The sequence below is a fragment of the Crotalus tigris genome, unplaced genomic scaffold (assembly GCF_016545835.1).
Source record: "Crotalus tigris isolate CLP2741 ecotype Arizona unplaced genomic scaffold, ASM1654583v1 scf7180000019143.106728444:792265, whole genome shotgun sequence".
Classification (NCBI taxonomy): domain Eukaryota; kingdom Metazoa; phylum Chordata; class Lepidosauria; order Squamata; family Viperidae; genus Crotalus; species Crotalus tigris.
Genome location: NW_024097400.1, coordinates 719,362 through 732,659, shown reverse-complemented (window position 1 = coordinate 732,659; position 13,298 = coordinate 719,362). Strand labels below are relative to the sequence as shown.

General features: G+C 42.4%; 1 protein-coding gene across 6 annotated transcripts in view; it reads left to right on the top strand.

Annotated features, from left to right (window-relative positions):
• F11R (F11 receptor) overlaps positions 1-13,004 on the top strand; it is a 31,208-nt gene extending 18,204 nt beyond the window's left edge. Inside the window, exons 3-10 of one of the 6 annotated variants that reach the window (XR_005558702.1) lie at positions 95-208; positions 1,929-2,066; positions 3,137-3,339; positions 4,759-4,861; positions 8,156-8,263; positions 9,251-9,330; positions 10,366-10,414; positions 12,705-13,004. Coding sequence is in view for 5 of the 6 variants with exons in the window: in XM_039359887.1 (XP_039215821.1) it covers positions 95-208; positions 1,929-2,066; positions 3,137-3,339; positions 4,759-4,861; positions 8,156-8,263; positions 9,251-9,260; positions 10,366-10,414; positions 12,705-12,740 (761 nt within the window). In the remaining variant the exon portion in view is untranslated. Of the gene's footprint in view, positions 1-94; positions 209-1,928; positions 2,067-3,136; positions 3,340-4,758; positions 4,862-5,972; positions 6,042-6,338; positions 7,474-8,155; positions 8,264-9,250; positions 9,331-10,365; positions 10,415-12,704 lie in introns of those variants that run through there. The other 5 variants (XM_039359888.1, XM_039359887.1, XM_039359890.1 and 2 more) reach the window with 5 other exon arrangements.
• The last annotated feature ends 294 nt before the right edge of the window (positions 13,005-13,298 follow it).

Here is a 13,298-nt window from a genome sequence, read left to right as displayed (position 1 = left end):
TTCTATATTATGCGTTCTTTCTCCCAGCCCATATTAATTTAGCTTGGCAGCCCTGGTGCAAGATCTTACTTTTCTGCCTTCTTTCTCTTCCCAGGGGTGAGCCTGCCCTGCAAAGCCATACAGTCACAACCCAATCCGACACGTCAGGAGTGGAAGTTCCAGAGAGATGGCATCACCCTGCTCTTTTACCATGGCAACAAGTTCACAGGTGGGTAGTCCGACCGACTGGGTGATTACTGAGTGGTCCACACTCCAGAAGAGAGGCTTAAGATACAGGAGGATCTGGACAGACTTGAACATGGGGCTCTATGTAACAAAATGAAATTCAAGGGTGAAAAAAGTAAGGTTCTACATTTAGGCAAGAAAAACCAAATGTACAGGTATAGTCTAGGGGTACCTTGCTCAATAGTAGTAACTGTGAGAGGGATCTTGGAGTCCTAGTAGACAATCCCTTAAATATGAGCCAGCCATGTGCTGCAGCTGCCAAAAAAGCCAACACAGTGCTAGGCTACATTAACAGAGGGATAGAATCAAGATCACATGAAGTATTAATACCACTTTACAATGCCTTGGTAAGGCCACACTTGGAATACTGCATCCAGTTTTGGTCACCATGATGTAAAAAAGATGTTGAGACTCTAGAAAGAGTACAGAGAAGAGCAACAAAGAGGATCAGGGGACTGGAGGCCAAAACATATAAGGAACGGTTGCTGGAATTGGGTATGTCTAGTTTAATGAAGAGAAGGACGAGGGAGGACATGATAGCAGTGTTCCAATATCTCAGGGGCTGCCCCAAAGAAGAGGGAGTCAAGCTATTCTCCAAAGCGCCTGAAAGCAGGACAAGAAGCAATGGATGTAAAACTAACCAAAGAGAGAAGCAATCTAGAACTAAGGAGAAATTTCCTGATAGTCCGAACAATTAATCAGTGGAACAACCTGCCTCCAGAAGTTGTGATTGCTCCAACATTGGAAGTTTTTAAGAAGAGACTGGACAGCCATTTGTCTGAAATGGTATAGGGTTTCCTGCCTGAGCAGGAGGTTGGACTAGATGACATCCAAGGTCCCTTCCAACTCTATTATTGTTGTTGTTGTTATTTTCCAAACTCCGTGTGACTCTATGTTTGTTGGGATTTTGGTCTGGAACAACCCCTTGCAACAGGGTGCTTCCCAATGAGTTAGAATGGCCAAAATCTGTGCTGGCTGTGGGTTATGGGACCTAATCCAAGAAATTCGGATGGTGCCAGTCTGGGGAAGAAGTTGTCATAGTGTTTCTCGACCAGGGAAGCTTGAAGTTGTGTGAGCTTCAACTCCCAGAATTCTGCAGCCGGGGAGTTGAGGTCCACTCATCTTTAAGCAGCCAAGCGCTGGCAGATATGATGTGCCTGGCCCAAATCTGGAAAGGTAGATTAATATCTCTATACAGTAATCCACAACTTCTGATCACAGTTGGACCCCAAAATTTCCATCGCTTAGTGAGACATTTGTTAAGTGAGTTTTGCCCCATTTTACAACTGTGCACGGTTACTCAGTGAATCACTGCAGTTGTTAAATTAGTCACACGGTCATTAAGTGCATCTAGCTTCCCCATTGACTTTGCTTGTCAGAATGTCGCAAAAGGGGATCACGTGACCCCAGGAGACACTGCGGCCGTCATAAGTATGAGTCAGTTGCCGAGGGTCTGGATTTTGATCACGTGACTGGGGGGATGCTGCAATGATCATAAGTGTGAAAAATGGTCCTAGATCACGTTTTTCATTAAATGTTTAACTTCAAACGGCCACTAAATGGACTACCTGTATTTATGTACACAAGCAAGCAGAGGCATCTCGCCCAAAGAGGGAGCAACTTAAAGAGAATAAGAATCACTTTATACAGATATAGCGGGATTCTTTCTGACTCTTTTCTTTCTCTTGTGTGCCTTTCTTCAGATAACTACAAGGATCGCGCCACGTTCACCCCGTATGAGATCCACCTCACGTCGGTGACCCGCAAAGACTCAGGCTTGTACACTTGCGAAGTCCTCGGAGACTCTTTTTCACAGTCGCAGGTGCAGCTGGTTGTGCAAGGTACCCGCTCCACTTAAGGACGCCCCGGGCCTAGAAGTCGGGACTCCACTCTCAGTCGGGGGGGGGGGGGTGCCCAGGCCCTCTTGAGTTGGAGGAAGGGATCGTTTGAGCTCTGCAAAACGTAAACGGGGCTGGCAAACATTTTAGCAAGAAAACTAAAGACTTGTGTCAATGTAGTCTTGTGGAAAGAAGGACTGGGGGGGGGGACATGATATTGCAGTATTTGAGGGGCTGCCCCAAAGAAGAGGGGGGTCCACCTAACATTCATTGAGCAGGGGGCTGAAGTCCTCCCCTTCAAGCTTCTATTCTATTCCATTCCATTCTATTCTAAAGCCAATCACACGGCCCAATTCTTTTTTTTTTTGTGGCAGTCATTAAGCAAACGTGACAATTGTAGAGTGAATGCCGTGGTAATTAACTGAAATCATTGTGTTTCCATGTGGCGGGTTTTGCCACAAACTGTTTGTTTGTTTGTTTGTTTATTTATTTATTTATTTGTGAGACTTATATACCGCTTTAAGTGCAAGCACTCTCTAAGCGGCGTACACCAGTAAGCAATGTATATATATATATTCTGAGGTTTTCGCGGGTATTTATATGTAGGTCTTTGGTTGTTCGGGTTTTCTCCCACGTAAAACTTCCAATTTTACGCGGGAGAAAACCCAAACAACCAAAGACCTACATATATATATATTTACATTGCCCCCAACAATCTGGGTCCTCATTTTACCTACCCCGGAAGGATGGAAGGCTGAGTCAACCTTGAGCCGGTGAGATTTGAACCGCTGACCTGCTGAACACAGTCAGCTAAAGTGGCCCTGCAGTACTGCACCCTAACTGCTGCGCCACCTCGGCTCTGCACTGCAAATTGGCTGATTTGAGGTCATGTGACTGAGGGTGGGTGGGGACAGGGCTGGACATTGGAACTTTGAAACTACGAGTAAGTACCTTTTTTGTCATAAGTTGAGGACTGCCTGTACAACTTTCCCACGGCAGCCATTTTGCACTTGTGGCACCTCATACTCCCCAAATTGGCATTCTAAACTGTGAGCCCTTCTCTTCTTCGGCAGTGCCCGCCGCCAAGCCCACCGCCCACGTTCCTTCAGTGGTGACCATTGGAAACAAGGTGGTCCTTAGATGTGAGGAGACCGAGGCCAACCCCAGGCCGACTTTCAAGTGGTTCAAGAATGACGTCCAGATGCCCCCGGATCCCAAAACCAGCACCATCTTCAAGAATTCGTCCTACACAATCGACTCGGACACAGGCGTGTTGGTATGTTCCTGCATTTCTGATTTTGAGCTGTGTTGATCGGGGGGGGGGGGGGCTGCAAGTTGCATGCCTCGCTTCCACCCGGTAATTGGTATGGGTTAGGTGGGGGGGCTTACATTCATGGGCTTACATTCCTAGCTGAATATCGGGAAGGGCAGGAATGTTTACAGATTCACAGTCTCACTATCAGATCCTGACAACCTCATATAGAGGAATGTCCATAACTGTTGAAATATCTTTTAAGATCTGGGAGATTCTCAAGAGTCAGATGTGGTGGTTGACTGTGGTGGTCAAGATTATTAAATATCAAATATTTTCACAACTGTAGCAACTTCAACATACTTGAAGAACAGATTCCCATACTTTGACAATAAACCGGGGTCACTCAACCTTAGCAACATTAATATGTCCAGACTCCTACTGATGAAGGTATCTACTTGTGCTTCTCAATCTTGCAACTTTAAAGTGGGTGGACTTCAACTCCCAGAATTCCCCAGCCGGCCATGTTGAAGTCCACCCATCTGGAAGCATGCTGGCTGGGGAATTCTGGGAGTTGAAGTCCACCCCCTTAAAGTTGCAAGATTGAGAAGCACAAGTAGATACCCTCATCAGTGCTACAAGGGGAGAAGGGGGGGGGTTGCAGAGAGATGGAGGAGGATTTGGGGGGGGGGGTCCTTTGGCTGTCCCAAAGGTGCTTTTTCCCAAAGGCAACTGGACTTTCTTAGTTTTTTTCTTGAAAATGTTTCACTTCTCATCCAAGGAGCATCTTCGGTTCCGAAGAAATTGCAAGATTGAGAACTTCTAATAGACAGCTCGTTCAGATTTAGGGGTTATCCTAAAGTCAAAAAACAAACTAAACTACCCAACCTATAGTGACAGAGGGTCAAAACAGTCCTTGAGTTTAATGAAGCCTGCCCATTCCACTCCTAACTTGAAAACTCGTGGGAGTGAATCTTGTACCTTGAATGAGATGACTCCCTCGTTCATTAAAACACAGGCCGTTTGCTAAGCGCACCGTGAGGTATTTCGGGTGGGGAAGGCCACGTGCGGGGGGCTAGTGATGGAACAGGCCCCCAAGGCCTCCTCAACCCACTAAGATACCTCATGCTTCCCCCTTTTCTATTCCTGGTTTTGGGGAACAGGAGAGTCGGTGGAAGCCCCCTGGCGTTATAATACCGTGCGAGTTCTATTCTATTCTATTCTATTCTATTCTATTCTATTCTATTCTATTCTATTCTTAACGCAAGGACTGCTCGTATTTGAGCAGTGCCATTGTGGTTTTTCTTCCACACACCCATTGCAGAATAGGAATGTTTGCAGAATAGGAATCCCAGAGAGATTTTGGATGACTACTGGCTTAACCTGTTGAGGAGACAGGTGTGTTCTTGATCGAGAATTGAGGTCCTTTTCTCTTTCCTCAAGGCATTTGAGCCCGCCATGGCCCTGGACACGGGCGACTATTCCTGTGAAGCCGAGAACAAGGTGGGCCCCCCCCAGAGATCGGAGGTGATTCACATGGAAACCAGTAAGTAAGCAGCTTGGCATCTCTCCTGCGGGCACCAGCTCTTTGGGGTGGCATGCTCTGCCATCTCTTTGACCCTTGATATCCAATTGTGTTTTGCAATGCAATGCAAAGGGGTTGGTGGACATTCCTAATTTTACAGAGTAGTGATATGGTCCAAAGTGAACCAGTTGAATTTGAATTCCATTGTCGTCGTGCAACAGATGTGATATTCCAACAGAACAACGTTGTGTTTGTGAACTTTAGCAGCTTTTAAATGTCAGAACTCCAACTCCCAAAATTCCCCAATCAGCAGAGCTGGCTAGGGAATTCTAGGAGTTGGGAGTCCAGACATCTTAAACTTGCTAAGGGTGAGAAACATTGTGTCATGGTTCCGAAAAGAAGCAGCTTTTCAAAGAACTTTGAGGCTTATTCACCTTAAAGAATCCTTTATTTTCTGCATAGCTTCGGCACTAACAAAGTTAAGCCAAAAACTGAATCTTCCCTTCCTCAAACACCCATAACAAAGCATAACTCACTCCTTCATTTTACAGTCATCAATCACATTCTCCAATTAATGTGAAGTGTGAAGTGCCCCTCCCAGTTACAACTGACCTTGGCAACACTGTGCTCAAACATTGTTATGATTAACTAGCAGATTTTCCCATCCACTAGGCTAGTATTATCTGCTTTAACTCTAGAAGTGCTACACAGGCTAAATAAGACAGATTTGCTTCTTCATACATGGCAAGCAAGAACATCCGATGTTAGCAGTCTTAACACATTGCTTTAAAACAGAGGTCCCCAACATGTTGGGCACCAGGGACCGGTTCTGTGGAAAAAGATTATTAAGCGGACCGGAGATTGCGTGGTTTTGTGTGCTGCCTGCATCCACAGATGGGACTTTGTGTGGACTGGTTGCAGGCATGCCGCGGTCCAGTATTGGTCCACAGACCGGGGTTGGGGAACCCTGCTTTAAAGTATCTCTGAATAAACAGGATCCTTATAGTTGATATATTTTTATTGATATATACTGGTAGTCCTCCACAACAGTTCATGTAATGACTGCTCGAAGTTACAGCAGCACTGAAAAAAGTGGCCTGTGACCATTTTTCACACTTAATGACTGTTGCAGCATCCCTAGAGTCACCTGATCAAAATTCAGATGCTTAGCGAGACTCTTCTCCAAAGTGGCTGCCGAAGAGTGAGTGACTTTCTTTCTCTTACGATCTTCTGTGCTCGCTGCCAGATTTGGTAGTTTTGCAGTTTTGCCCCCTGGATTTGAATGAACGGGGGCACTTAGGAGTGACCCAAAACAACTTTGGGATAGTTGCAGACCTACCTGGGAGGGGGAATTTTGAAGATTGCAGCTCCCGATGGGAGCAGCTGGAAAATCAAAGGGTGTTTACATCTTTTCCTATCAGCAGAACATTTTTGTAAGCATGCCTGTGTTTTTTTAAGTTCACTTTTTGAACTTCTCTTTTTGTTCTTATCTTTAAAGGTTAATTGGCTGGCTGAAAGCTGATTTATTTCAACCCCTGCTGGATTCTTTCTGTTTTGTTTTTGTTTTTTCCTTTTTTTCTTCTTCTTTGATTTATTTGACTGCTCTTATCAACATCTGCTTTGTATGGAAGCAAAGCACATGCTTCTGGATTTGTATTTGATTACAAAAACTTTTTGGATCAAAATAGTAAGAAAATATCTTCTTTGTTTTCTTTGCTTGCTCCCTGATTTGAGCAACAAAATATTGGATTACATGGAAAGAAGTAGAAGTCTGACTTCAAGGGGGAAAGCAGAGTCTGGCTAGCAACATGCAAGCTTTAGCTGAATTTTTTTCTAAAAGATTTGATGAACTAATAAAGGCCGTGGAAAACATTTTGAAAAATCAGACACTAAAGTATTAAACCCACAAAAAGAACTTGTTCTCAAAGTAGCAGATTCGTTGGGAAGAAACATAGGCATAAAGCAACACTGTGAAAAATATTGAGAAGAAATGCGATTTCCCAGCTGTAAATTGGCCGGAAAGAAATATAGACTCAGAAATATTAGCATCGACTCAATAACAACTTCTGGAAGCTTAAAACTGCTTTTTATATAATAGCAGAGGACTCTCTGGATGTATGTGGCAAATAGGATTTTTTAAGGGGTTTGAAGGAGAGTGGGAAATGAACTTAATACATCTAATTGATAGATGATCTTATCTGGTTTTTTGGGAGGGAAGATAAATTGGATTGGGAGATTGGACATTGTATTTAATTAATCAGCAATTGATAAGAAATGGTATAAAGAAATAAACTTGTATATTTGATCTGGGACCAATTAGGGTTAATATTTAGGGTGATTTGGGATTGAAACCATGGCACATTTTCTTAACAGGGTTTTGGAATCTTGTCTTTCTCTTATTATTGTTCACAATTTTATTAATTTTATACTTTTATATAATATGTTTATTATGATTGTTTTTCCTATTAACTATTTTGTTATTAATATAGTTTATAGATGACAGGCTAATAAGTTGTAAATAGGTTTAGTAGTTTAATAGTTTAAAATTCTTTGGACCTATTTCTCAAGGAGTGGGAAACTAACGTTGCTGTACTATATTAATCAGCATTAAACTATGGAGGATGTTCGCTGTATATCTGTTAGTCTTTTTTCTTTTTCTTTAGACACTTTTTCATTTTCATATCTTTGTTGCGTTTTTTTATTCTTTTGCCCTTTGGTAAATATTGTGGCATTTAGTGCTTTTACCTTCTTCGAATAAAATAAAATTTCAATAAAATTTAGATGCGTAGCAACTGGACTCATATTTAGGACGGTTGCAGTGTCCCAGGATCACGTGATCCCCTTTTCTGACCTTCTGGCAAGAAAAGTCAAAGGGGAAGCCAGATTCACATAACCATCTTTGCTACAGTAAACAACTGTAGTGTTTCACTTAACCACTGTGGGAAGAAAAGTGATACAATGGGGCAAACCTCACTGAACAACCGTCTTGCTTAGGGACAGAAACTGTGAGCTCAGTTGTGGTGGTAAGTCAAGGACCACCTATATTTCTTTTCTTCGAATCGACTTCTGCTTTAAGTGGGATTCTATCTGGAATGCTCAAAGATAAACGCATAAAAGGGAGCAGGACATAAAAAGGATGCTCCTGAGGGCTAATTTTATTCCATTTGATTGGCCATCGTTGGGCCAAGATTGGATGAACGCTGATCAACAGCCTGCTGGTGGTTTTCTGCTTTGTAGAAGCATCTAAATCCTGGCAGTCTTGAGAGTTACACCTTCAGTCTTTCTTGTGGTTGATCCATTTTTATTGCTCTGCAGGTGAACTCAACGTGGGTGGGATCGTGGCGGGCGTGGTGGTTCTCCTCATCATTCTGGGACTGGTCATTTTTGGGATTTGGTTTGCTTACAGTCGGGGCTATTTCAACAGTAAGTGGCCAGTGGCATCTTTCTTGTTTTCACAAACAAGCAGGAAAAATGTAATTATTATTATTATTATTATTATTATTATTATTATTATTATTATTATTATTTGGGTTTTCTAGTACTGTTAATTTAACTCCCGCCCTCTGAGGCTGAGGGGGTATCAGAGGAGAATGAAGACCAGAAAGCAAATTTGCTAAGATTTGGGAACTTGATGGAGTTTAGTAGCCATCAAGATCGTCTTAGCAAGCCTGCAGATAGCTCACAAAAACCAATATTGAGGCGTGCCGGTTGTCCTCGGCGTACGACCACAGCTGGGAGCAGAATTTCCACTGCCAAGCAAGGCGGTTGTTAAGTAAGTGGCACCCAATTTTAGGACCTCTTTTGTCACAGTTGTTGAGTGTATCGTCATTAAGCGTATCTGGCTTCCCTCATTCACTTTGCTTATCAGCAGAGAAGGTTGCTTAGCAACTGTGGCCGGAAAGGTCATAAAATGGGGCAAAATTCAACTGTCTCACTTAACAAAGGAAATTTGGGGCCCACTTCATGGTCGTAAGTTGAGGACTACCTGTACTCCTTTGAAGCTATTCAGGCTGGGGAGTTCTGGGAGCTGAAGTCTACTCTTCCTAAATGTATCAAATTTGCTGGAAAATGCGGGGTCCCTGGGGGGCTGATCCAGTTGGAGAGAAAGCAAACAGAACTGAATTTTGGTGGTTGGATTGATGGACTTTGATCCTTTCTAACCCTGTAAGAGAGACATGATCACCTCCTCTCTTAGCTAATGCAGGGGTCCCCAACCCCCGGGCCATGCAGCATGCCAGCAACCGGTCCGCACAAATAAGCAAAGCCCCACCCGCGGGATGCAGGCAGCATTCAAAACCACGCACCCTCCGATCCGTGGCAAAACCTCTCTCCACGGAATCGGTCCCTGGTGCCCCAAAGGTTGGGAACCTCTGGGCTAACAGATTATTTGTCTTTTTTCTTCTTTTTCAGAAAGAACAACGTGAGTAGCCATTTCTTCCTTCTTTGCCACGTAACCACCGGCTGTCCTGCCGTGAGATTCCCCTTTCGGGGTGGGTGCGGGAGGAGCACAGTTGATCCTGGCACAGCCCCTTTCTCTCTGATTCATGGGATTTAGTCCACGGATGAAAAGTGGGAGACACAAATTCATTTAAAAAAGCAAAGTACAGGTAGTCCTCAAGTCACGACTGTTTGCTTAGTGACTGTTTGAAGCTGTGACTGGTTCTCACACTTAGAAGCATCCCCATGGACACTTGATCAACATTTGGGGAATTATATTTATGACAGTTGCAGCATCCAGGGGTCCTGTGATCACCATTTGCGACCTTCCCAGCCAGCTTGTGACCAGTGAAGTCAATGGAGAAGCGGGCACGGAAGGTCACGCATTGGGATATATGATGTCTCGCTTAACGAGTCTCCTGCTTAGTGACCAATTTTCCAGGCCTTATTATAGTTGTAACTCTAGGACTACCTGTACAGTAAATGAAAAGTCAGGAAACAAAAATAATCAAAATAATGAGCCGAGGTGATGCAGCCATTAGAGTGTAGTACTGCAGGCCACTTTAGCTGACTGTGTTCAGCAGGTCAGCGGTTCAAATCTCACCGGCTCAAGGTTGACTCAGCCTTCCATCCTTCCGGGGTAGGTAAAATGAGGACCCAGATTGTTGGGGGCAATGTAAATATATGTATATACGTTGCTTACTGGTGTACACCGCTTAGAGAGTGCTTGCACTTAAAGCGGTATATAAGTCTCATAAATAAATAAATAAATAAAATCAACATTCAAACAATAAACCAGTGTTCCCCAGCTTTGAGCCCCTGGGAATTATGGGTGTAAATTCCCAGAATCCTCCAATGGACCATTTCCAGCATGTCATTGAACTCCCAAGTTGGAGAAGACATTTGGGAGTTGATGCCCACCCCTCTTAAAGCATGCTGGCCAGGGAATTCTGGGAGTGGCAGAACACCTATTTTAAAGCATGCTGGCTGGGGAATTCTGGGAGCTGAAGTCCACCTATTGTAAAGGATGGCTGGGGAATTCTGGGAGTTGAAGTCCACTCATCTTCTCCTTCTCTGATCTTTTCCAGCAGTGGCAGTAAGAAGGTCATTTACAGCCAGCCTTCCAATCGAAGCGATGTAAGTAGAAGCAGAAACTCACCAGGTTCTCTCCCCAGGAATTTGGGTCACCAAAGGCTGATTTTGGACTTCTGGTTTTAATGGGTGGTGGACAAAGCTTTTTGCAGCCTCAGAGGGCTTATAATAATATTTGGCTTCGCATTCCCAGTTTTCAGGGGGTTGGACTAGATGATCTCTAAGGTCCATTATTATTATTACTATTACTATTATTATTATTACCATTACAATTACCATTACCATTATTATTATATGTTTTAGAACTTAGAAATTTTGTGTTTTTAAAGTGTCTGAAGATATCTGAATTGGAACCAAGTGACTATCCAGAAATACTTTCTACTAAGGCAGACTTTTAGAGAAAAACTATTCTGGACAATGGAAATGCAGATGGTCCTCGATTTAACAACCACAAATTGGGATCAGGATTTCAGTCACCAAGTGATGCACGATGGGCGGCGTATAAATTTAATGAATAAATAAACGTGATCCTGAAGCCAGCCATCTCATGACCATTTACAATCATTTTGTACTGTGCTCATTAGGCAAATCACACAGTTGTTAATTGAATCATGTGGTCATTAAGTGAATCCAGCTTCTTGAATTTAACTTTGTTTGTCAGAAGCCAGCTGGGAAGATGACAAGTCGTGATCACATGGCACTGCCAGCTGCTTGCCAAGTGCCCAGATCATGATTGTATAACGTAGTGTGACAGTCGTAACTTCGAGAACAGGCCAGGTGTTATATTTTTGACACCGTCATAATTTTGAACTGCCGCTAAATGAATAGTCATAAGTCGAGGACTGCCTGTAACGCTTTAGGCCTTGAACAAATCATATAAAAGGCATGCTTTGAACATTTGGGGAGAACCAAGCTATTTATTTTTAGAATTAAATATTACTGAGCTGTGCAGTTGGGATTGTGGTAATTTGGTCATCTTTGTCAGATGCCATTTGGAGCATAGACAAACATCTAAGATATATTTGTTTTCTTAGCATAAATTTTTATTAGTTTATAATGTAGCATACAAAGAAAATACAAAAACAAATAGGGAAATTAGGGAAGAGAAAAGTGGAGGAAATCAAGGGGAAAAAGGAAAAAGAAGGCATTGACTTCCAACTCAAAAAGCCACCACAGTTCTAGGCTGCATTAACAGAGGGATAGAATCAAGATCACGCGAAGTATTAATACCACTTTACAATGCCTTGGTAAGGCCACACTTGGAATACTGCATCCAGTTTTGGTCACCACGATGTAAAAAAGATGCTGAGACTCTAGAAAGAGTGCAGAGAAGAGCAACAAAGATGATTAGGGGACTGGAGGCTAAAACACATAAGGAACGGTTGCTGGAATTGGGTATGTCTAGTTTAACGAAGAGAACACGAGGGGGGGACATGATAGCAGTCTTCCAATATCTCAGGGACTGCCCCAAAGAAGAGGGAGTCAAGCTATTTTCCAAAGCACCTGAAGGCAGGACAAGAAGCAACGGGTGGAAACTGATCAAGGAAAGAAGCAACCTAGAACTAAGGAGAAATTTCCTGACAGTTAGAACAATTAACCAGTGGAACAACCTGCCTCCAGAAGCGGTGAATGCTCCAACACTAGAAGTTTTTAAGAAGAAATTGGACAGCCATTTGTCCGAAATGGTGTAGGGTTCCTGCCTGAGCAGGGGGTTGGACTCGATGACCTCCAAGGTCCCTTCCAACTTTATTATTATTATTATTATTATTATTAACATCAAACCTCAACTTTTTACTTTTACAAAACAATATAAACTAGTCATTTCAATAACAACAGATCTCTCTAATTGGTAAAGCCCAAAATCAAAGTTTCATTTTTTTCCACCTCGAGCACAGTCCAGAAGCAGTTTCCACATAGAAATAAAAATATTTTTGTTTTTTTCTTTAATCAAAATGGTCAATTTAGCCATTTCTGACAACTCATCTCAGCTTCTGTAGCCATTCAGCCATAGTGGGAATTGAAACATTCTTCCATTTTTGTGCGTAAAGCACTTGCTGCCGAAAAACATATATAACATCAAATTTCCAATTTTTTTTCCAGGTCTTTGTCCATTAACTGCAAGAGAAAAGTCTCTGGTTTTCTTTCTATATTCACTTTAAGAATTTTCTGTATTAAGATATGAATCCTACTCTAATATTTCTTTGCTTTATCACACGTCCACTATAAATGATTTTAAAACTCCCTTCTTTGCTATTACATTTACAACATTCATTTTCTATCTTTATTATTTTCTGGTATATCAAAGCATTTGTTTTCTCCTCTTGATTTTTTTCAGGGTGACTTTAAACAGACATCTTCCTTCTTGGTCTGATCGTGGCTTACAGGATTCGTGTTTTAAACTGTTCCCCGCTCAGGATTCCTGTAAATGTTCCCGATGGATCTTTGTAATTAAGTGTGATTTTTTTTCAATGGTTGTTTTTTTTAATATATAAATATATATATGTACAAAAAAATAGTTTGCCTTTACTTATTTTTTTAAACAGGAGCTATTTAAAAATGCTGTGCTTCCAGCCTTCTTTCAGGTTATTCATTGTTTAGGAACTTGACCATTGTGTTCTTGTAAAAAAAAAAAAAACCCAACTGAATTCCATAGTGTGCCTAATTTTTTTTTTAGCTAATATGTCACTCAAATTCAGTTTGAGATAGTTATGGATTTAAGGCCAGGGGTTAGGAAGTTGATCCAGTTGAATTTCTGTCCTGCAAAAACAGTCATTTGCAACCTTGTGTAAGGACCCACCCCACTTTACATCTTAAGAAGACAGAACTCTTGGAATATTTCTTCCAACAGGCATCCTTTGTTAAGAGAAAATGGTTGCAGGCATTCTAGACAGGACCTGGGGGCCAAGCCCTACGGTTCAAGGTTTTAAGG